The following is a 24,598-nucleotide window of genomic DNA, read 5'->3' on the forward strand; positions in this document are numbered from 1 at the left end:
GTCAGTCCTACATGGTAGCAGGTATTACCAACATTTACTGATGAGAAAACAGAATTAGAATAGAATAGATGTTGCCTAAGATCACCCAATGAAGGGGAAGAAAGAGGATTTGAACCCATAGTACTGCCCATGCTGTTGGCAGGGACATTAACTCACTGAAAATTATAGTGCACATGCACGCACGTATTGGTCTCTTGGGAGGAGAATTGGAAAGATGTAGTTGAAAGTAACCTCAGTTGGATTTAAGGCTAATATGCCAAGGATTTGAGTATTTTTATTCATCAGATCATTTTGTCAGGCCATTAAGCAGAATTTCGAAGAATGAAAATTATTGCTTTTCCTACCTTCATTCTAGAAAAGTAAACACAAAAGTACCCTACAGATTCCTGACCACGTTTAGTTGCTTTGTAGAAGTACTTTAAAACATAATTTTAGGGGCACCTGGGTCGCTCAGTTGGTTAAGCATCTGACTTCTGGTTTTGGCTCTGCTCATGATCTTGGAGTCCTGAGATGGAGCCCCTGCATCAGGCTCTGTGCTCAGCAGGGAGTCTACTTGAGATTCTCCCTCTCCCTCTGCCCTTCCACTCATGCACACTCTCTCTCAAATAAAATCTTTGAAAATAAAAATAGAATATAATTTTGAAGTGGGGAAGTTGTTAGAAAGCTATTAACTTGATGTGTTTTCTTTTGCTTTTAGATCTAAAGCATGCATTCCTTATTTGAAAAAGAGTAAAATTGCTCATATCCTGAATCTCAGCCCACCACTGAACTTAAATCCAATGTGGTTCAAACAGCACTGTGGTAGGTGGTATGTTGAGGGGATGATTTGTTTGGTTAATTTGTTTTGTGTTAAATCAGTGTATCTATAATGTAATCCCATTTTTACATAGCATTCAACATTAAATTTTCTATGCAGAATCAGCACATTGGAAACTAGATTCTTAATCTTTTACCTATAATTTAAAATATTGAGGTCATAACTTACATTCAATAGTATGCACCGATATTAATGGTTAAGTTTGGTAAGTTTTGACAAATGAATATACCTGTATAACCAATACCCAAATCAAGTTACGGATTTCCATCATTCCAGAAAGCTCCCTCAAGTCCCAATGGGTGTGTTTTATTGTATTTAACTTATTCTCCAATGAAATTGGTTAGAAACTATGAAGTACTTTTTCTTTCACCACAAACTAATGATTTGAGGTGAGTATGCATTAAATTGCAAGATTTATATAAAGGTGCCTCCTTTGAAATAGTTACATCAGATATTCCTCCTTTGTACATAATTCACTAAAATTTGGACAGGTAATTGGAATAGAAAGCCACAGGGCAAAACCAGAAGTCCTGTTTTGATTGACTAGGTTAAACAAATTTTCAACTTTTTGTTCTTATTTTTCTAGCAGTATAGCCATAGAAAGTGGTTATCGATACTCCCAAATTAGTTTGTTTGGTTTTTTTTTTTTTTTTTTTTTTTAGTTTCTTAATTAAGTACTATTCTTTGTGGTTTCTTTCAGCTTATACCATTGCTAAGTATGGTATGTCTATGTGTGTGCTTGGGATGGCAGAAGAATTTAAGGGTGAAATTGCAGTCAATGCATTATGGCCTAAAACAGGTATGTACTTAAAAAATTCAGTTACTGGATTCTCGTTTATTGCCCTTGACACTTTTGAGGTACATCTTGGATAGAGGGGAAATAAGTTAAACAAGTTTTAATAGGTTAAACTTTTTTGAGAGAACGAGCTTGTGGGGGCATGCACATAAGCCAGCATGAATGCCTGCATGAGTGTGGTGGGGAGACGGGGGCAGGAGGAGAGGAAGAGAGAATCTTAAGCAGGCTCCTTGCCCAGCAGGGAGCCTGACTTGGGGCTAAATCTCACAACCCTGAGATCATGACCTGGGCAAAATCAAGAACTAGACACTCAACTGACTGTACCACCCAGGTGCCCCCGAAACTCTGTTTTTAAAACTTAGAAGTTGGAGGTGGGTGAAATATGGAAGCAATTGAATTCTGAAGGGCATAAGAAAATAGGGGAAGGAAAAGTATTCTAATAATTTTAAAAGTCTCATCTTGGGGCAACCACAATTCTAGATGGTATGTTTTTTTAAAAATTATATTTTCTGTTGGTGGCTAGGGTATAGAAGTGCTTTTGGATATTAAAGTTATAGACAACTACTATACTTACCTATCTGTTTTATTTTAAATTAAGTTTTTTTATTTTATTTCCAATATAGTTAACATTTATTACATTAGTTTCAGGTGTTCAGTATAGTAACTAAATAGTTTTCTACAGTACTCAGTGCTCATCAAAATAAGTGTTCTCTTGGGGCACCTGTGTGGCTCAGTTGGCAAAGCATCTGCCTTCTGCTCAGGTCATGATCCTGGAGTCCTGGGATCAAGTCCCAAGTCCCTCTGAGCAGGGAGCCAGCTTCTCCCTCTTCTCCCCCTTCTCCCCCACTTGTGCTCCCTGTCACTATCTCTGTCACTCTCAAATAAATAAATAAAATCTTTTTAAAAATTAGATTCGTGTACTCTTAATCTGCTTCACTTTTCACCCATCCCATCACCCAGATCCCCCTTTATTAACAATCAGTTTGTTCTGTATACCTGAAAGTCTGTTTCTTGGGCACTTGGGTGCCTCAGATGGTTAAGCATCTGCCTTGGGCTCAGGTCATGAGCCCAAGGTCCTGGGACCAAGCTCCACATCGAGCTCCCTGCTCAGTGGGGAGTCTGCTTCTCCCTCTCCCTCTCTCTTGTGTTCTGTCAAATAAATAAATAAAATTGGGATGCCTGGGTGGCTCAGCGGTTGGGCGTCTGCCTTCAGCTCAGGGCGTGATCCTGGAATGCCTGGATCAAGTCCTACATGGGGCTCTGTGCACGGAGCCTGCTTCTCTCTCTGCCTATGTCTCTGCCTCTCTCTGCATCTTTTATGAGTAAATAAATAAAATTTTTTAAAAAATCTTTTTTTTTTTTTAAAGAGTGTTTCTTGGTTTGTCTCTTTTTTCCCCATGTTTTACTCATTTGTTTTCTTTAATTCCACTTGAGTGAAATGATATGGTATTTGTCTTTATTTGACTGACTTATTTCACTTAGCATTATATTCTCCAGCTCCATCCATGTGATCAGATATTTTTTCTGCAGTTGGTTATTCAAATCAGGATATAAACAAGTTTAACACAGTACGTCTGTTTGGTATGTTTTTTCACTTATAGTAGTTACACTTTTAATTTTTTTTCCTTGCCACTGATTTCTTGAAAAATCAGGTCATTTATAGAATTTCCAACATTCTGGTTTTCCAGATCTCTTCCCCCTTGTGTCTTTTAACATGTTTCTTTATTGTCTAAGGATGTTTATGTTGTTTATTCCTATTTTTCCTTCTGGAATATTGTTTATTCATTTGTTGCTCAACAGATATTTATTGGACAGTTACCAGGTGGCAGACATTGTGCAAGGCATTGTGGATACTTTTTTAGCCTTTTCAACAAATAGATGACTAGGTTGGTAAGAGTTGGCCATGAAACCCATTTAATCCAGCATTTTATAGTATTAGGAGTACTCTTGAACTGAGTTGTGACATATAACAGTGTGAAACTAACCCAGAGTTCTACTTTAGGGACATTTGAGGGATTTCTTTTTATCTTATTCCCATCTGCTGTCTGTGGGGTGAAGGGGTTTCGTCAGCTTCAAGCAGAAGTTAAAGGGCCAATGACCTGTAGTATTGATGGCAGGGAAATGAGGGGCTGTGGGTGAGAATGTATGGAGCATGGGGGCGTGTTTCTAATGTAACTTTTAGGAGAATATAGCTGTTGCAACCACCTCTGTAGTCCCCACTTTTCTTCTAAGGGCTCCAATAATCAATTTTTTTTTTAAAGATTTTATTTATTCATGAGAGAATAAATAAGAGAGACAGGCAGAGGAAGAAGCAGGCTCCATACAGGGAGCCCGATGTGGGACTTAATCCTGGGACTCCAGAATCACGCCCTGGGCCGAAGGCAGGCGCTTAACTATTGAGCCACCCAGGGATCCCCTCCAAGAATAAATTTTTTTTTTTTTTAAAGATTTTATTTATTTATTCATGATAGTCACAGAGAGAGAGAGAGGCAGAGACACAGGCAGAGGGAGAAGCAGGCTCCATGCACCGGGAGCCCGATGTGGGATTCGATCCCGGGTCCCCAGGATAGCGCCCTGGGCCAAAGGCAGGCGCCAAACCGCTGCGCCACCCAGGGATCCCTCTCCAAGAATAAATTTTTAAAAATTGTTTTCTTCGGCTATTTGAGATTTCTTTCTTCCCTGGCCCACTGTGGAATTAGAACCATGTTTTATCGCTTTTTCATTTCCTTTATGTTTCCATGGTAGACACAGTTCTTTAAAGATTTTCTGGAGTGATAATCTTTGCAGTGGGGCAAAAGGTGAAAGTGGAAAAGGGCTTCTATGCTGTTTTCCAAAGTACACGTCAAGACTCATTGGCGAGTCATGAAATCAATTTTGTGGATTGTGAAATTGAGTTAGAAGGTAGCAGCCAGAATTTTGTTGTTTTATTTCTAATGGAATAAGATAGAAAATATTAGGGGGCATTGCTGATAGTATTGTTTCATATACAAATGAACATATATTTATTTGTGAGTGTTTATGTAGATATTATGTACTCTTAGTAATATTGGTAAAAAGAATTACTGATTATGGATCACAGTTAAAAACTTTAAAAAGCTCACGCTTTACTGTGCTGTTCTTCTTCAACTTACTTTGCTTCTCTCCCTTCTCAGCCTCCTCCTCCTCCCACTGCACTTTGCTGTTGTCGGTAGTGAGACTCAGGCAGGCAGTTAGAAAGGGAGGTCTCCCAGATACAAAGTCCTAACAATATTTTCCCATTTTTTTGTACCTCTGTTATGTTACTTACTGTTTCTATTCATTCATCTTCCAAACATCTTTATATGCCAGGCACAGTTCTCTGCACTATTTATTCATTATGCTTCCAAGGGTAATTTATTGTTTACCTGAGTATAAGATATTAAGGGGTACTAACATGAATGAAAGTTTACTATTTAGAGTGGTTACCGTCATCTGCACTTAGTCTTTCCCTCCTCAGCTCTACTCCCCTAACCTTTGGGTCTTTGGGATCCTGGGTTAACAAAGTTAGAAACAGCCTAGTCTGACTCTTAAGAATTTTAGATTTTATTCATACAACAGATAATTATTGGACACCTATTATGTGCCAAGCTCTGTTCTAGTTGTTTAATATACATCAGAGAACAAAACAGACAAGCTGTATCCTTTTGGAACTTAGAGTTTAATTGGGAGAGATACAATAGATGGTTAACATAATAGTAAAGTATGTAGACAGTGGTAATCTAATAGAAAAAAATGGAACAAAGTAAGGGGAATTGGGAGTCCCAGGTACTGGAAGGATAGATTGCAGGGTTTTTGTGTTTTTTTTTTTTTTAAAGATTTTATTTATTTATTCATGAGAGACAGAGAGAGAGAGAGGCAGAGACACAGGCAGAGGGAGAAGCAGGCTCCATGCAGGGAGCCCGACGTGGAACTCAGTCCTGGGTCTCCAGGATCAGGCCCTGGGCTGAAGGTGGTGCCAAACCACTGAGCCACCCTGGCTGCCCTGCTGCTGATAGTTCTTATAAGATGGGGACTGACCCCTGGATTTAATAGTCTGTATATCTCCCTCACATAACTTAACAACATTTGTAATTAAACTATTGATTTTATAACCAAATCAATGTCTTTCTTGCTAGAATGATATTTTCTTGAAGGCAGAGACAGTATCTGCTTTGTTCACTTTATTATAGTCACTGTAAACATTCAGTAACTATTTGATGAATTCATGAATGTACAGTAAAATTACCTCCTGCCTAGCTCCAAAATAGACCTTTTGAGCAGAACATTACATGAAAGGGAATGTGGAGGACACTACCAGCATTGACATGAGAAATCAGCTCGCTGCCAGCATCTTTGCTTTAGCTCTGAGATAATCATTTTAGAAGTTTTACTGTACATCTTGGAACCATTGATATTACTTGGGGCCTAGACTTAATGGCATTGTAAATTGAATTTACAGTCCTATTCCTTGAAATACATGACATTATGAATTATGTACAGGATACTTTTGAAAGAGCAAGAGAGGGACACCTGGGTGCCTCAGCGGTTGAGCGTCTGCCTTCGGCTCAGGGTGTGATCTTGGGATCTGGGATTTAGTCCCACATCAGGCTCCCCACAGGGAGCCTGCTACTCCCTCTGCCTGTCTCTGCCCCTCTCTCTCTGTCTCTCATGAATAAATAAATAAATCTTTAAAAAAATAAATAAAAGAACAAGAGGGCCATGTAGTTGTGGTTAAAGGTTATGAAAGGAAAAAAAAAAAAAGGTTATGAAAGGAGATTTTCTGATAAAGGTAAACAATTGAAATTGAAGGGGATTTTGTAATCTTCAAGAATTGGACAAGGTGTTCCTGGTAGGGGGTGCAACAAAGGCCATGGTATGAGAAAATACTGTGGTGGAACTGTCAAGGAATTTAATACTGGTGTATGTATGTATGATAGATGGGCTGTGGGTTTTTTCCCACTGAACTTGAGCAGTTGTCTGGAATGTTGGGTAGGTGTGAGGTTGAGGGGTGCTGGCTGGGCAGGGGGGTGCTGAATGAGCTAAGCCCCAGGTCTTGATTGCCAAGTTTAGGAGCTTGAATTTTACCTTGTATTCAGGACAGAGCCACGTCAGAATTTTAGAAGCAGGAGAGCAGAGGAAAAATGGAGTGATAGGGTTGCTGATGAGTTTAAGGAGTTTAATTTGGGGCAGCCCGGGTGGCTCAGCTTAGTGTCACCTTCAGCCCAGGGTGTGATCCTGGAGACCCGGGATCGAGTCTCATGTTGGGCTCCCTGCATGGAGCCTGCTTCTCCCTCTGCCTGTGTCTCTGCCTCCCTCTCTGTGTCTCTCATGAATAAATAAATAAAATCTTTAAAAAAAAAAGTTTAATTTGACATCTGAATGGATGGTTTAGAAGATCATAGAGGAGGCAGAAACGCTAGCTAGGATATTGAGTTATTCATGACTGAGACAATGAAAATGGATTTGAGAGGGTGTCCAGGCCTCAGGCTGTTTGTGAGGCCTCTATTTAAAAAAGCATGTTTTCTCTTCCAAGGCTGTGTAGAGCAGCCCTCTCTATGCTTACTGGGACCAGAAATAATCTCCCAACATTATTCCCTTCATGGAAAAGGAGATTTAGGGATCCCTGGGTGGCGCAGCAGTTTGGCGCCTGTCGTTGGCCCAGGGCGCGATCCTGGAGACCCGGGATCGAATCCCATGTCAGGCTCCCGGTGCATGGAGCCTGCTTCTCCCTCTGCCTGTGTCTCTGCCTCTCTCTCTCTGTGTGTGACTATCATAAATAAATAAAAATTAAAAAAAAAAGACTTCTTGCACTTAATGGAATGGACACAGTGTAACCTCTGTGTAACTATAATCAGAACAGTGCCCTAGTCCACTCTTTGTCCTTTCTGGCTTCATGTTCCTTCTGTACACTGGCCACATTTTCCCTTCTGGATTTAGAACTTCTCACCCCATTGAATTCAACACATCCAGAGGAGTCAGAGAACAGGCCTTAGTAGTTTAAATAACAGGAGGCTCTCAAGCCCCAGCTAGGTCAGCTTAAGAAGTATAAAAGTATAACTTTTAGGACTTTTGGGACGCCTAGGTGGCTCAGCAGTTGAGCATCTGCCTTCGGCTCAGGGCGTGATCCTGGAATTCTGGGATCTAGTCCCACATCGGGCTCCCTTTGGGGAGCCTGCTTCTCCCTCTGCCTATGTCTCTCTCTTCTCTCTGTGTCTCTTAGAGATTTTTTAAATCTTAAAAAAAAAGGTATTACTTGTTCTTTTTACAAGACTGACTTCATAGTTTGTGTCAAAATGGAGGGTGAGGTGGGGAGAAGGGAAGTGGGCTGCTATTCAAAATGCCTGCTGCCTCTTACCTCTTGAGTGGTCAGAATGAGTGTGATAGAAGAGGAAAGTACACTTTGAAATAGACCTCACATGGCCTAGGGTGAGGAGCCAGGGAATCCAGCTGTTGATCGCAGAACTGACAGCAGGGAGGAAGATTAAGAGAAGTATCAGAGGGATCCCTGGGTGGCTCAGCGGTTTGGTGCCTGCCTTTGGCCCGGGGAGCGATCCTGGGGTCCCGGGATTGAGTCCTGAGTCGGGCTCCCGGCATGGAGCCTGCTTCTCCCTCTGCCTGTGTCTCTGCCTCTCTCTCTCTCTCTGCCTATCATGAATAAATAAATAAATCTTTAAAAAAAAAGTATCAGAACAGCTGCAGTCCTCTGTCACCTGGACCACATTATAAATAGACGTGGGAACTCAGCTAACCAGGGAGGTCAGGACAATAAGATAATAGCTGGCCTCCATGGTGCTGAAAATCAAAACTAGTTTCCTGTTTTTTTAAGGGACTTGGTTACCAACTTGTTTAAATAGCAGTTTATATATATTTCATTGATCCTGAGATGCCCATGTTTTCACATTTTTACATCTTTGATAGCAGGATGCTCTTACTATTAATGACGTACTGTAGTTTAATTGCAGGTGTTCTTTTTTCTTAGCGGTACACTTTATGATCAATGATATCTTTGGTTCAGGAGTACACAAAGAATATGTGTATGCCTTTGGGGGCTGGCAGGTGTTAAAGAGGTGAGACAAGCTCTCTTTCCAGTGGAGGAGTCAAAGGCAATGCTGATGTTTTAAGTCTGCTATGTACTCTCTATGTTTATGTGAAAGAACATCTTTGGTCAATATTTTTTTTAAGGTTTTATTTATTTATTTGAGAAGAGATGGAGCATGAGGAGAGGCAGAAGAAGAAGGAGAAGCAGACTCCTTGTTGAGCAGGAAGCCTGATGCAGGGCTCTATCCCAGGACCCTGGGATCATGACCTGAGCCAAAGGCAGATGCTTAACCAACTGAGCCACTCAGGTGCCCCTCTTTGGTTGATATTAAGGCTCTTGTTACTGTGTGTTTTGAGCAGCTTGCAATCAGGAGAATCAATTGGAAACTATTAGATACTTCTCCAATTATTTCTTAATAATAATTAAGTTCTAGGGTCATCTTTAGGATTCTTGTGATCCAAGGCATAACAGGTTTCATGAAAATTTTTGCTTATTTTCTTTTCAGAAATTTCATTTGATATATCCTACTGAGAACTTGCTTCTGTTACCAGTTTTAAAACTTATTAGGGCAGCCTACGACATTGCAAAATGTTTCTTGAAAATAACTCTGGCTTATTTCCTGATTTTTGAGCATCTCTGCCTTCTTTGGTATCTTCTGTAGAAAGATTACTGAAGTAAAGATAGGTTGTTTGGGAAAATCATTCATTGTTCTTAAGTTGTGTACATATTTGTACACATGAACATGCAGGAAACATGTATACATCCATGACATATTCTTAATTTAGAGTTTCTAAGAATTCTTATTCATATGGTCTACAGTGAGATTAGAGTATAAACATATGCATACAGTTATAAGATGCACTATATTGACATTTTTTTTTTAATTTTTATTTATTTATGATAGTCACACAGAGAGAGAGAGAGAGAAGCAGAGACATAGGCAGAGGGAGAAGCAGGCTCCATGCACCGGGAGCCCGACATGGGATTCGATCCCAGGTCTCCAGGATCGCGCCCTGGGCCAAAGGCAGGCGCTAAACCGGTGCGCCACCCAGAGATCCCTATATTGACATTTTTTAAAGTTTATTTATTTTAAGTAACCTCTACATCCAATGTGGGGCTTAAACCCATGACCCAGAGCCCAAGAGTCCCATGCTATCCTGGCCAGGCACTTATATTGAATTTTTTTTTAATTGAAATATTTTTAGAAAAATTCTACAGTTAGGGTGCCTGGGTGACTCAGTTGGTTACGTGTCTGACTCTTGATTTCAGCTTGGGTCATGATCTCAGGGTCCGGAGATTAGACCCTGTGTTGGGCTCCGCATTCAGCATGGAGCCTCCTTGGGATTCTCTCTTCCTCTCCTTCCATCCTTCCCCACTGCCTGCATGCTCATTTCTTCGCGGTCTCTCGAAAAGAAAAAAAAATTCTGCAGTTTATGGGAGTGAGATAACTGAAGTCTAAGAATGTTGGTTAATATTGATCATATGACCCTTTAGATTCATGGTGGTTAAGATCCTGGCTCTGAAGTCAAGCTGTTAGGTGTTTGAATTTTAGCTCCTGTAACCTTGGACAGGTTACTTAACTCCTCTGTGTGAGTGCTCTCCTTTGTAAAACAGGAATAATAACAGTACCTACCTCATAGAATTCATTTGGATAACTAATATAGCATATGTAGCAGCATGCCTAGCATAAGATGCACTTGATAAATATTAGCAGCCATTTTTTTTAATTTTTATTTATTTATGATAGTCACACACAGAGAGAGAGAGAGAGAGAGAGAGAGGCAGAGACACAGGCAGAGGGAGAAGCAGGCTCCATGCACCGGGAGCCCGACGTGGGATTCGATCCCGGGTCTCCGGGATCGCACCCTGGGCCAAAGGCAGGCGCCAAACCACTGCGCCACCCAGGGATCCCTAGCAGCCATTTTTTATTGATAAAGTATCACATTAAGAGAGAGACCAGAGCTCTTGAACTATTGGTTAAATAAAAAATTTCTTCCTAGTAAAGGAACTATAGTTAAAAGGTAGGGACTAATTTTCTAACTCGGTGCTTCTAGGATATTCCCCAAGTTAACTGTGCTGTCTTTGAAGTAGGGATGTGTGCTAGAATGTGATCACCATGAAGGTAGGAGCTTTTGTCTGTTCTATCAACTCATTTGTCCCCAATCCCTGCAATAGTGCCTGACTCCATCACTATATGTTGAATAAATGAAAGGAGATCAGTGGCTATAAAAGCTATAAACTTCATCTTGTGGACTGAATTATGTAAATTATTCCATTACGTAATGATTTAAAATGATGGTTTAACAGTGGTATGGAGAGAACTTTTAAATTAATAGAAACTGTGAACTCCTGAGTGGCTCAGTGGTTGAACATTTGCCTTGGGCTCAGGGCGTGATCCCAGGGTCCTGGAATCAAGTCCCACATGAGGCTTCCCTGCAGGGAGCCTGCTTCTCCCTTTGCCTGTGTCTCTGCCTCTTTCTCTGTATCTCTCATGAGCAAATAAAATCTTTAAAAAATTACTAGAAACTGAAACCTAAGGTACATTTAAACAAGCTGATTTCATTGTTTGAAATATAAGCTAAAATATATTTAAGTAAATTGAGATAAGTTACTGTTCACAATTTTGAGTATGTATAATTAATAGTGTACTTTGAAGGGTAGAATTTCAAGTTACCTCATAAAAAAAACATAGAATTTAAAAATTGCACCTAAAACAAGGGGGCACCTGGGTGGCTCAGTTGGTTAAGCAGAGTCTGCCTTCAAATTAGGTCATGATCGCTGGGTCCTGGGATCAAGTACTACATTAGGCTCCTTGCTCAGCAGGAAGTCTGCTTCTCCCTCTGCCCCTCCCCCTCCCCCCTGCTTATGCTTACTTGCTCTCTCAAATAAATAAAGTCTTTAAAAAAAGTTATATGCACCTAAAACAGTAAATATTATATGCACATATTAATAGTAATTATCTCTGAGTAGGGGGATTATAGATAATTTTTAAATACTTCCTTTGCTTCTCGTTATTTTCTGGTATTTCCTGTATTAAAGTAGTACCTGATGGGCAGCCCTGGTGGCGCAGTGGTTTAGCGCCGCCTTCGGCCCAGGGCATGATCCTGGAGACCCGGGATCGAGTCCCACATCAGGCTCCCTGCATGGAGCCTGCCTCTCTCTCTGCCTGTGTCTCTATGATAAATAAATAAAATCTTTAAATAAATAAATAAATAAAATAAAGTAGTACCTGAGCTTAAAAGGGACCACAAAAAAAATCCAGCTAGTATTTATTGAGTGCTTATGATGCATTTGTCATTGCTTTAGCCACTAGGCATACAGTGATGAACAAGAAAAACAAAGACTCTATATTCTTTTTTTAAATAATTTTTTAGTTTTTAATTTAAAAAAAATTTTAAAGATATTATTTGAGAGAGAATGTGAGAGAGAACACAAATAAGGAGGAAGGGCAGAGGGAGAGGCAGAAGCAGAAGTAGACTCCCCGATGAGCAGGGAGCCTGACTCAGGGCTCGATCTCAGGAACCAGAGATCATGACCTGAGCTGAAGGCAGACACTTAACTGACTGAGCCACCCAGGTGCCCCTAGGAAAAAAAAAAAAATTATTAGTTTTTTATTTAAATCAAAGCCTCTATATTCTAATAGAGGGGTGAGACAATAAACTTAGGAAATGAGCTCTATATTTAGAGACAGGAAACCGAGGCCCATAGAGGTTCAAGTGACTTGCCAAAAACCACAACATAGTTGGCCTAACAGTCCTGCTCACCTGACTGACTTCTTGGTGCTTTTTCTGTTATACCTTCTTGGCTTTCTTAACATTCAAGAATCAAATGCAAATTCTAGAGCATTCTAAATCCGAAGTCTAATTGAATTTTGCTGTGAGTCTCACAAAGGCGTTTTGTTTTATGAGGCAGTGTTGTGTAGAGTAAGGATTGTGTGTTTTCTACCCACTTATGTCAGCAGAAAATCCCTTAAGCTCTCTGGACCTTGTTTTCATCACCTGTGAAATAAAGAGATCAGCTGTCTTGTTACTTACACAGTCCTGTTATTTGATTTGGAGTTCTGTATGTGTGTTCTCTCTGCAGCCATCCACACCGCTGCTATGGATATGCTGGGAGGATCTGGTATTGAAAGCCAGTGTAGAAAAGTTGAGATCATTGCTGATGCTGCCTATTCCATTTTTAAAAGGCCAAAAAGTTTTACTGGAAACTTTATTATTGATGAAAATATCTTAAGAGAAGAAGGAATAAAAAATTTTGACATCTATGCAATTAAACCAGGTAATGCTTACAGTTTCTAAAAGTAGTGATGTATTTTTCTACATTGCCTTCAAGAAACACTTACCTGTTTTGTATGCACGTTTGTGTGATTACAAAACTACTATGTTCTTTTAAAAGCCAACCTCCTAATGAAGGGGAAGACCATACTAACTTCAAAAAGAAAGGAAAAATAGAAGTGAATTGAGAGCTTTTTAAGTAATGTACAGATACAGAAGACACATCAGCTAATAGCCATTTCCAGATCTTGAAACTGAAACTGAAAATTGGTTTTTAATGTTGGTCTTAAAATCACAAAGTAAAGACTTTATTCAAAGATGTGGTAATAAGTGATACGAGAGTGAGTCTCCTATGAAAACTTTTTAGGAATATGGACTCTTTCAAATATTTTTCTCTTTAGGGCAGTCTCTTAAGAGCAGCTAGCTTACTGGATGGTGAAGATGAGTGAACAGTCTGCCCTTTGTACAGTCTGCCCTATGATTTGAGAAGTTCTCAGTAGGCCCCCTTGTTCAAAAATCATTCTTCCTCTCTGAAATTGAAGGTGATGATGGTGATAATGAGATCTTTATGTATAAAACATAATCTGTATTAAATGAGACAATATAGCTGTGAGAGATATTTATTTGTGCTGAAGTGTATTTTAAATATTATTCATTAGGTTGCACTTCCGCATATTTATATTTGTGTCCCCCCGTATGTCTCTTCAGTTTAACTGAATTAGATTAAATAGCTCTTTATGGTTTTACAAAGCAGTTGTATGGGGTTTTGTTTTGTTTTTACATTTTATTTATTCACGAGAGACACAGAGAGGCAGAGACATAAGCGGTGGGAGAAGCAGGTTCCCTGCGGGGAGCCTGATGTGGGGACTTGATCCCAGGACCCGGGGATCATGACCTGAGCCAAAGGCAGACAGTCAACCACTGAGCCACCCAGGTGTCCCACAAAGCAATTTAATATACATTATCTATTTGCTCTTCACAGCAATCCTGTGAGGGAAGCAGTATTTTTAGGGATTAAGAGCATGGAGTTTGAGAGAAGATGACCTAGGTTCAGATTCTAGTTCAGCTGCTCACTAGCTGTGTGACTTCAGGCATGTCACCCACTTTCTCTGAGCTTCACTTTCCTTATTCGTCAAGTTAAGGGAATAACAACTTCCACACAGGATGTTTGTAAGAAAAAAATGCAGTAATGTGTATAATGTGCTTGGCACAGTGCCTGGCATATGATACAATCACAGTATCCAGCAGTTAATATTTACAGTAGAAAAACAGGCCCAAAGAAATTAATCTTTGCCTTGGAGCAGTCATCTAATAAGGGACAGAACTTAAACCAGATCCAGGTCTTCTGGGTCCTGGTACAATGTAATTACTACTTTAGGTTTTAAAGACACAGTGTCATTGTGCACAAAGTCTTAAATTTAAGGTTAAAAATCCTATCAAGTGTTGAGAACTTAAGATGGGTATTTTGATAAATGTTAGGATATAACAAAGACCAGTGCATTCCTGCAGTTTTTTTAATATTCTGAGAGGGACAGAGATGGGAAACAAGTCCTTCTCAATGAGGAACCCCCTTCTCCCAGGGGGCCAGGTGAGTCCGGGGCACTCTGGAGAGATGTAGGACAAAAGGGTTGGATAGAATGGATGGTGAGAAGGGGGCACAGCCTCCTGGGAGAGCAGTTGTGAGGCACAACATAATTTGGTTGGATCTTAGAGATGAAATTTGCCATAGTAAAGGAGGATAACTTGGTTATGGGAAAAGTATTTTAGCTTTGTCAAGTAGTTTGACGGTTCTCATGGGAGTCTTTTCCATTGCACTAGGATGATCATTACAATAAAAACATACAATGTTCACTAAACAGGTGTTAAAATCTTAATATATTGGAGTTGTCATAGTAACCTGATTTTTTTTTTTTTTTTGGTCAATTTCCAGGCCATCCCTTGTTACCAGATTTCTTCTTAGATGAACACCCAGATATAATTATCAAGAAAGCGGAATCACGTGGTAGGTATAGACCATATTTTATGTAGGAAAATAAAGATGCTAACTATTTTATTTCTTTCAGAATATTTTTATTTTATTTTATTTATTTATTCATAGAAAGAGAGAGAGAGGCAGAGACACAGGCAGAGGGAGAAGCAGGCTCCATGCAGGGAGCCTGATGTGGGATTCGATCCTGGGTCTCCAGGATCATGCCCTGGACTGAAGGCAGCGCTAAACCACTGAGCTACCCGGGCTGCCCATCTTTCAGAATATTAAATTGGACATTCTTGCCTTATGCTTTTAAGCTATTTTGTAATTTAAACTAGACAAGTAGTAATATATGGTCTTTGTTAATTCAAGCAAAGATTATATTTTCCTTCTACGAGTAAGAAGTTCTTAATACATTCTTTTCATTTGTTTTTTTTAAAAAAGTCTAAAAAGAAAACAAACCCTTTTAAAGGCTTTAGTTCTTTTTCTTGGCACTGTCTTTAGGTATTTCATGTTGATGTGTTATTTTATTTTGAAGAAAAATGTGTCGATCAAAGTACACCAAATATTCTCAGAGTTCATGCTGTATGACTACTTTATGGAAGAAATTAACTTCAGAGGAGGTTTTGGTTTTACCTTATTTTGTTTTTGTAATTTAGGAACAATAGCTTCCTTTAATTGGTCCAGAGTTTACATTTTAGTCCTTGTGTTCTGACTTTATGCCACTAGCTTACTGAAAGATGTCAGAAGACACACTTTAACAAATAGCCATGAGAAGTTCTCTCATGATTTATTAACAAGAATCGCTTCTCCTGGGCTCTTACCTTATTTTTATCTTCTAGACATGGTGACTCTCCTAAGTGATCACAGATTCTTTAGATGGCTACAAGGAAATTTAAGAACAAATTTCCTGTATACTTCTGTAGCAAATTTATAGAACCTTATACCGCAGTGCATTTCAGTGCCAACCTTTTTTCTGGCTTCCTCTTTTCTATCTTTATCTTTTCTTTGTCCACATTTTTGGAGATAGTTTAAAAAACTACTTAAAAATGGCAACTTTGGGGATCCCTGGGTGGCTCAACGGTTTGGCACCTGCCTTCGGCCCAGGGCGTTATCCTGGAGTCCCGGGAACGAGTCCCACATTGGGCTCCCTGCATGGAGCCAGCTTCTCCCTCTGCTTATGTCTCTGCTTCTCTGTCTTTCATGAAGAAATAAAAATCTTTTTTTTTTCTAAAGGCAACTTTTCTATCTAACTTTTCTATAAAAAACTTGAAAAATATACAGCTTATGAAAGTCTAAAAGAGTCTAGACTTCAGGGTAGGTAGGCAAGAGCAAAATGCTGGTTTTTTTTTTTTTTTTTTTTTTTTTTTTTTTTTTTTGGCTTATCACCCTGATAATGGATCTGCACTCATTTAGATTCCAAATTTAAATTAATAAGAACTACTTATTGATCACATATATTCATTTTGTTTTTCAACAGATATTTATTGAGCACTACTATGTTTCAAACACTATGCTAAGTCCTTTGCATTCACTATCTCATTGAACACTTATGAGCCTACAAGGCAAGTATTATCTTCGTTTTACATCCGAAATCATGCATGTGGCAGAACCAGGATTTAATTTGTAGTTTCTGATTGCAAAGCCCATAGCCATAAACAGTAAACTTAAATTGCTTTTCTAACTCCCAAATACTTAATGTCCTTTAAATTAGCATATTTCCCTGCAGTAATCCAATTTATTAATTTATGATGAAGAGTTGCCATCTCATGGACTAAGTGCGTAGTTGGTATAACAGCCCATTCTCTCCCTTGGGTCATAATGACATAGGGAACAGAATTATAATCAGAAGGTTGTTTCATGACTGTAGAATCAGAATGAGAGAGGTTAGATAAGTAAAATATAAGATACACTTCTATTGAAATTTGATGTTTGTTAGCATCAAATTTTGATAGAAGCAATTTTGCTTGTGGAATCAGAATATATTAGGTGTATTGACTGCATTCCATATATCCATCTCCGCATGAGGGATGCCCTCATCCTTGAGGTCACAATACTCCCATTCCCTTGGCTAAAGCTTCTCTTCCCCATATGCTGCTGGACAGAGCATTTGCTGCTGTAGCTCTTTTCTCTATTCTTCCTTGTTCATGCAATTCTATTCAATAGTTTTTTAGGTACATTAATATATTCACATAGGTAATCATCCAGTATATCTGGCCTGGAATCTAACATCTCTTTCAGGTGATGTTTTTTTTTTAGTCCATATCCACATCCACTGTATGTTGACTTCACACTTTCTCTCTCATTGTGTAATCCCTCCGTCATCAACTGGGGGAATGGCTCACCTTTCAGGTTAATAATCCTATTAACATTTGATTGTACCTTTTCTGGTTATTTGTGCTGTGTATGTTTGTTTTATATAATGTATTTGTAGCTTATGAAGTATATTGTAAACTATGCACATAATTTTAAATGTGTGTCTTTTCTCATATTAAAAACAGTACTATCATTTCTTCATTGATCTCCTCTCCTCCCTGCTCCACCTCATTGCAACACAGGGAGCCCAGGGAGTCCTGTTTGTTCAGTTTATTGTTGTTTTTCTTTATAGTTTTAACTGCTTCTGTTCCAGTTATTTTGGATTCTCCCCAGAAACACTTACTCTTAGCCTAGCTGTCCTTCTCCTTTCCTTTGTATTTGTCACCACCTTTTATTGTTTCTATCTTATTGTTCTTTCCTTCTGCATCCTGGGAGACCTTTCCAAGTTTGTACTGTATATCGCTGATAAGACTTTTGACGGGGTGCCTGCCTGGCTCATTGAGTAAAATGTACAACTCTTGATCTTGAGGTTATGAATTGAAGCCCACGTTGGGTATGGAGTCTACATTGAAAAAAAAAAAAAAAGATCGTTGACACTTTTCATCTCGTCCCTATGGCCTATAGTGTTTCTTTTATTTTTGCTGTCGTACTTTTTGTTTCTCATGTGCTCTATTTCCTTTTTCATTTTTTTCCATTATCTTTTCATCCCAGCCAGTTATATATGACTTTGTGCCCCTGTCTCATAGAGTTTTCATATGGAGGAATTCTTGTGGATTTCATAGTGAATTATTTTTAAAGATGGATTTTTTTTTCTCTTCAATGGTACACTGTTTTTCATAGGCATCAGGTTATCATCCCCCCCCCCCCCCCCCGTTAAATCATTTCCAGATTGGGAGCTATCTCAAGAGCTAGTACAATCAAATGACAGAGGTGCATGGATTGCTTTTGGCTCCACTCCCTGTCCATCTGGTGGAATTCGCTTCCAAAGCTGTAGCTTCTGTTGTAGTACCTGTTAGGCATATAGCTGGTGCCAGTGTGCAGGATTGACATGGGACTTTCTTTTACCTCCTACTGTTTCCTGCATGCCCTGCTCCCAAGGTTCTTCCTCTCCCCATTTTTATCAGTAACCCTTTGGGACTTGTACTTCCTAGGATGAATTACTACAAGGCTCCCCCTACTGTCTGCTCCTCTGATATTTGGGAACTACAAGCTTTGAAATTGGATTTGAAAGATGGAGGTGGGGACACCTGAGTGGCTCAGTGGTTGAGCGTCTGTCTTTGGCTCAGGTGTGATCCCGGGACCTGGGACCCGGTCCCACATGGGGCTCCCTGCAGGGAGCATGCTTCTCCCTCTGCCTGTGTCTCTGCCTCTCTCTCTATCTCTCATGAATAAATAAATAAAATCTTTAAAAAAAAAAAAGAAGAAAGATGGAGGCGTTCTTAAAAGGCCGCATTATAGAACAGCTAGTCTTCTAGCTGATACAAGCCCAGAGTCTGGTCCAGAGGTTTAAAAATATGGAAAGCTGTCTTCTTTGTTTAGGTGAGCAGAGCAATTCTTTCTCTGAGCTCTTTCATGAAGCAAAGCACAGGCAGTCCTATGTTCTTAGGCTGATTCTGTCTACTTTAGAGTTACTGAACATTTCTTCCTAGATTCTGACAGTAGATTGTAAGTCTAAGTGATATTTAGTATTTTGTTCACATGTTCATATTTAAGTGTAAAGTTAGGAGAGGGTATGACAGCGACTGGTTTTTTTTTTTTTTTTTTTTTTTTTTTTTGGTTACTGAAATGCTCTTTCTCATTAAAGCTTACATATTTGTAGTCTATTGACTGTACCTTTCAAGAAAATTACTTTTTTTTAAAGATTTTATTTATTTATTCATGAGAAACACAGAGAGATAGGCAGAGACATGGGCAGAGGGAGAAGCAGGCTCCTTGCAGGGAGCCTGATGCAAGACTAGATCCCCAGACCCTGGGATCAAACCCTGAGCCAAAGGCAGACACTCAACTGCTGAGCCACCCAGGTGTCCCACTACTGACTTGTTTTGTTTTGTTTTTGTTTTTGTTTTTGTTTTTTGGTCTCCTGTAGTTTTATTCTCTTGTGCAAAGTCATTATGCCATGTCTTAATATTCCCAATGATAAATTATGCAATTTACATAAAAGAAACCTTACACTGAAGTTTTTGCTGCAATCTCTTTGGCACCACAGGCTCCTGGGGGACTTACTGATAACCTTTTAAAAAGTTTACTGAGTATAGTTGACACAGAATATTACATTAGTTTTAGGTGTACACATGGTGATTTGACACCTCTATACATTATGCTATGTTCACCACGAGTAGCTACCACGTGTCATCATACAGTGTTATTACAATACCACTGACTATATTCCCTATGTCATAACTTTTATTTTTTTTTTTATGTTGTACCTTTTATCCCTGTGACTTAATCATTCCATAACTGAAAGCCTATACCTCTCACTCTCCTTTACCCTTTCTACCATCCAATTCTTCTGATAACGTTTTGAGCTGTATACTTATGGTCATCATTTATACATATTGTCCCATCAATAAAAAGCAATGCCATGCCAAAGGCAGGGCAGTCGGAGTTGTTTGCCCTGGGTGTAGGCAGTAAAGGGGTACATTATCTGTATGAATTTTAAAATAATAAACTGACTACAAGTTTTTTAAAAAGTGTGTTTCTTCTTTGCTCCGTTGGATCTTGAGGATTTCATCTTTAAGATCTGTTTGGATTTTACCTTGTAAGTAGATAAGGATTTTATCGTTGTTTTTGTTTGTCTCTGGAATCATCATAATGGAAGGTAATTTATACCCAGCAAAATGGGATACTTTTATATTGCTTCTGTTGTATGATGCTTTATGCTATCAATTAGATTTTGTTTAATAACCTTTGATGAGTTATATAGGACAATATGGCTGGGTGTAATTTGAGTTCGAAAGTAAATGGAGATTTAAATTTTAGCCTAAAGCACATATTGGCCTTGGAGTTAATTTAATTAATGAATTGTTCTCACTTGTTTCTGGGGGCAACTGCCAGACTACCCACAAGTGATTCCCGGAGGATAAATATCAAAGGAACAGAGGTTGATAGTGAGAGACAGCTTCATGCTCTGGGAATTGTCTTATGGACTGTAGATCCCCTGGCTCATTATATGCTGGATGGTTATGGCCAGTGGGTTAAGTGGATAACCTCCATTCCCCTAGCCTTCTGTTTCTAGACGGAGGGAGCAGGGAGGGGGCTTTCATGAGGCCGATAGCCTGACCTCCCTTTTCATCCGGTGGGAGGGACACCAATCTGATGAAACTGGAAGAGGAAACGACTTTCTATGGTTTAGAGCCCTGTGAAGGTTTTCTGAGAAGGTTGTCCCTGGTTTTCACACAATCTTTATTTTCAGAGGCATTTCTAAGCCCTGATGGGAGGAGGCAAATTCAATTCAGGAATGAAAGAACTAATTTCAATATAGAGGCAAAGTTATTAGGAAGTCACTTGGCTATTGATTTAAGCTATAATCTCCATTTCAGCTCCACTGATTTCATGGTTTATATTCTGATTTCCCTGATTTTGACTCTAGTGTTTTCTTTTCTCATTTGGTTTTAGAACTCGGAGGGAGTGACAGAGGAATAACTAATTATTACTCCTAAAAGTCTGTTTAAGCCTGTTTTTTTTTGTTTGTTTGTTTTGTGTTTTTTTTTTTTTTAAAAAAAGCCACTATAGTTTAGTAGTGGTTTGGGGTTTTTTAAAACCTAATCTGACAGTAAGCCTTTTATTTGAAGAGTATAAACCATTTACATGTATAATCATAACTGATGTGTTTGGATGTTATCCTATTAATTTGACTTATGCTTTTTGATGTCACCAAATGTATTTAAGGTCATTTTTGTCAAACAAGTCTCATTGGTGGCAAGTCTTTTCTGTTAATTAATTAGTTCTGTGTATAGCCTTACACTGCATAGGCTTTCAAGCCGTTATAACAATAATATTTTACAGATGTTATTCCGGAATTGAAAGAAGAGAAGCCACAGCCACCACCAAAACAACGTTCTGGAGCTGTGGAAGAAACATTTAGAATTGTTAAGGACTCTCTTAGTGATGACATTGTTAAAGCCACTCAAGCAGTTTATCAGTTTGAACTCTCAGGTAAGGATGGTATTTGGTAATTTGGTGCTTTTATGAAACAGAGTAGGCTATTTCCCTTGGAAGAAAATCAGCCTCTAGTAGCAATCACCTTGATAGTTGGATGTATCCAGAACCCTTAACCCTAGAATGTAGACATTCAAGAATAGCAAATAACTGCTGATTTGTATTCTTGAGTACATCTGGACACATGTAATATAAAATCTCATTACATAGACTTCCAGGGTTTTGTTTTTTGTTTTTTGTTTTGTTTGTTTTTGTTTTTCAGAGTTTTATACCTTTATTTGACAATCAGCGATTAGTTCTCATCCACATTAACAGTCTGTAGATTTTTGAAACTGGTGACAGGTACATAGGTAACCAGCGTGTAGAGCTTGTTTGGTGAATCTTCATCCTCATTACATTTTCTGGACAACCGCACACGGATACAGTATGGAACATTCCTTATTCCTTTGGCCCAGACAGCTTTGTTGAGCCTGGTGTCAATGCTCACATCTGGAGTTCCCATCTCCTTCATGGCAAATTTCCGGATCTCTTTGAGTGCCCGAGGGGCACACTTCTTGAAACCCACTCCATGGATACGTTTGTGAATGTTGGTGGTGTATTCTCTGGTCACTACCTCATTGATGGCAGAACGGCCCTTCTTCTTCTCGCCACCCTTCTTTGTGGGAGCCATTCTGCCGGGCCCTAGTTGGAAAGGAAGAGACTTCCAGTGTTAAATAAATTCTTGGCATATGTAGGTGAGAGGAAATGCTATGTAGGAGGGCATATGGATCATGACAGGCAGTGTAATACAGTAATATATCATCATCCACAGCACCTTACCCTTTTTATCTTTGAAATTATTCAAGTCTGTCTGCACGTAGGCAGCGTTTTCAAACCCCTCAATATTTTTCTTCTCAACATTTTTCTTCTCAGCATTTTTCTTCTCAACTCATATTAATGACAGTTTTAAGAATGAACTACTTCAGTCCCACTGAATGCAAACTTTGACATTATCAGTTCTTTTATCCTTTGTCTCCACTGTTTCCCCTCTCCTTCCTTTTTTCACCTTAGAGCCCATGGTCCATTGCTTTAACCACTCTCTTACCTGTATCCTGAATTTCCTGGACCTTTTGTGCTTATGTCACCACTTGTCAGAAGCCTCATCCTGGTTGAATCACACTATCTGGCTGCCCTGCAGTTGCATCCAGGCTGCTCAGTCCTCCTGGGAAAATGGAAAAAAACAGTCATACCACCCAGTGGATCTGTAGCAGTAGAAATTCATCATCACCCTTCTACAGCTGGAATCTGAGTGGTACCTCAGAATTCTGTATTTCTGTGGTCAGCTTACTGCATTTTCCACAGTGACTATTTTAAAGCTTCTCAGTGTTCCACAAATCTCCCATCTCTCCCGTCACCACTTTCCTGCCAGTTTCAGCAGATAACCCCACCTCTTCTTTCACAGTGATCATAGAAACTTGTAGACAAAGTGCTTTAGCTTCCCATCATCTGATATCAAATCAGCCATTATGAGTATCATTCTTTCTTCCTTCCCAGTAGAACAAAGCTCAGCTCTAGATTTATGCATCTCATGCTTTATTGTTCGTACTGATCATCTGGGATCATGCTAAAATGCATAATCTGATTCAGCATGTCTCAGGGTCTGAATTCTGCATTTCTGACAGGACTGCAGTCCACAGATCTCACTTAGAGTGGCAAAGTCCTAGATCTCATTTCCTGTGGCCTCCTCAGGGACTTTTTGCTTTTAATTATGCCCTCTCTCTCACCTGCATATCCTACTCCCCAGTGATATTTTAACATTCTCAAAGTCTATTCCATCTTTAAAACAAAACACAATGCCCCTAACCCAACTTCTACCCCCACCATTCTTCTCCCTTTTAAAAAAAAAGCCAAACTTCTTTTCTTTTCTTTTCTTTTTTTTAAATATTTTTTATTTATTTATTCATGAGAGACACACAGAGTGAGAGAGACAGAGACACAGGCAGAGGGAGAAGCAGCCTCCATGCAGGGAGCCTGACATGGAACTCGATCCCAGGACTCCAGGATCAGGCTCTGGGCTGAAGGCAGCACTAAACCACTGAGCCACCTGGGCTGCCCAGAGCCAAACATGTTTTCATCTACAGTTCACTCTCCTCTCATACCATATTTCTCCATTCTGCTGAATTTGCTGTCACCAAGGTCCTCAGTGACCTATACCATCAGTGGGCCTTTGTCATTACCTTGTCACCTCTCTACAGCATTTTAAGCTGTTGACTGTGCTTGCCTTCTGGGAGAGCTCCCTTCCTTGGCTTCCCTGACAGCAGCTCTCCTTGCTTTCCTCCTCTGTCTGAAATCATCTTTGTCAGTTACAGACTTGCCCTAGGAAACCTCAAATCACTCACCTGGCTTAAGTGGCCATAGGAAATTATTACTTATATATTCTTTTAAGGTTTTATTTATTTATTCATGAGAGACAGAGAGAGGCAGAGACCTAGGCAGAGGGAGAAGCAGGCTCCTCGCAGGGAGCCCAATGCGGTACTCAATCCCAGGACCCCAAGATCACTCCCTGAGCTGAAGGCAGATGCTCAACCGCTGAGCCACCCAGGCATCCCTATGTATCTATATTTCTAGCCTAGTCAGACTTCATTTGACATTTTCACTTGGTTGTCACAAAGATGCCTCAATCTGAACATATCTAAAGCAGTTCCCCATTCCCAGCACCTGCCTCAGACACTCCCTATTCAATCTGCTCTTCTTCAGTAGTCCTCTCAGTACAAAATACATCAGTACTTACCCAATTTCCTGAGCCAAAAACTAGCAAATCATTTTTATTATTTTTTTATTTTAAAGATTTTATTTATTTATTCATGAGAGACACAGAGAGAAAGAGGTAGAGACACAGGCAGAGAGAGAAGCAGGCTCTATGCAGGGAAGCCAATGGTGGGACTCGATCCTGGGACTCCAGGATCACGCCCTGGGCTGAAGGTGGCGCTAAACCGCTGAGCCACCCGGTCTGCCCACAAATCATTTTTAATGCACTCTCCATACATTTCCTCAACATATTCACTTACCCAGGCTTGGGTTTCTGCTTTGAAATTATCTCTCAGGGGCACCTGAGTGGCTTAGATGGTTAAGTGTCTGCCTTTGGCTCAGGTCATGATCTCCAGGTTCTGTGATTGAGCCCCACATTGGGCTCCCTGCTCAGTGGAGGGTTTACCTCTCCCCTCTGCCTGTGCTCTCTCTGTCTCTCTGTCTC

At 39.7% G+C, this 24,598-nt stretch overlaps 2 protein-coding genes across 5 annotated transcripts in view; one reads left to right on the forward strand and one right to left on the reverse strand.

The window, feature by feature from the left end:
• The window catches only part of HSDL2 (hydroxysteroid dehydrogenase like 2), a 61,786-nt gene that overhangs the window by 23,640 nt on the left and 13,548 nt on the right, over positions 1-24,598 (forward strand). For 3 of the 4 annotated variants that reach the window (XR_003129959.3, XM_025432783.3, XM_025432784.3), the window contains 5 exons: positions 698-801; positions 1,518-1,616; positions 12,733-12,927; positions 14,854-14,925; positions 21,214-21,363. Coding sequence is in view for 3 of the 4 variants with exons in the window: in XM_025432783.3 (XP_025288568.1) it covers positions 698-801; positions 1,518-1,616; positions 12,733-12,927; positions 14,854-14,925; positions 21,214-21,363 (620 nt within the window). In the remaining variant the exon portion in view is untranslated. The remainder of the gene's footprint in view (positions 1-697; positions 802-1,517; positions 1,617-12,732; positions 12,928-14,853; positions 14,926-21,213; positions 21,364-24,598) is intronic. The other variant, XM_049091914.1, reaches the window with a different exon arrangement.
• LOC112650112 (60S ribosomal protein L31-like) lies at positions 21,598-22,245 on the reverse strand. Its single transcript, XM_035696742.2, has one exon. It carries the CDS (start codon positions 22,034-22,036, stop codon positions 21,659-21,661), a length of 378 nt encoding a protein of 125 aa, XP_035552635.1. The 5' UTR covers positions 22,037-22,245; the 3' UTR covers positions 21,598-21,658.

Source organism: Canis lupus, chromosome 11 (genome assembly GCF_003254725.2).
Source record: "Canis lupus dingo isolate Sandy chromosome 11, ASM325472v2, whole genome shotgun sequence".
NCBI classification, from domain to species: domain Eukaryota; kingdom Metazoa; phylum Chordata; class Mammalia; order Carnivora; family Canidae; genus Canis; species Canis lupus.

Excerpts from the sequence above, each read along its gene's own strand:
- LOC112650112 (XM_035696742.2), bottom strand. The coding sequence starts at position 22,036 with ATGGCTCCCACAAAGAAGGGTGGCGAGAAGAAGAAGGGCCGTTCTGCC.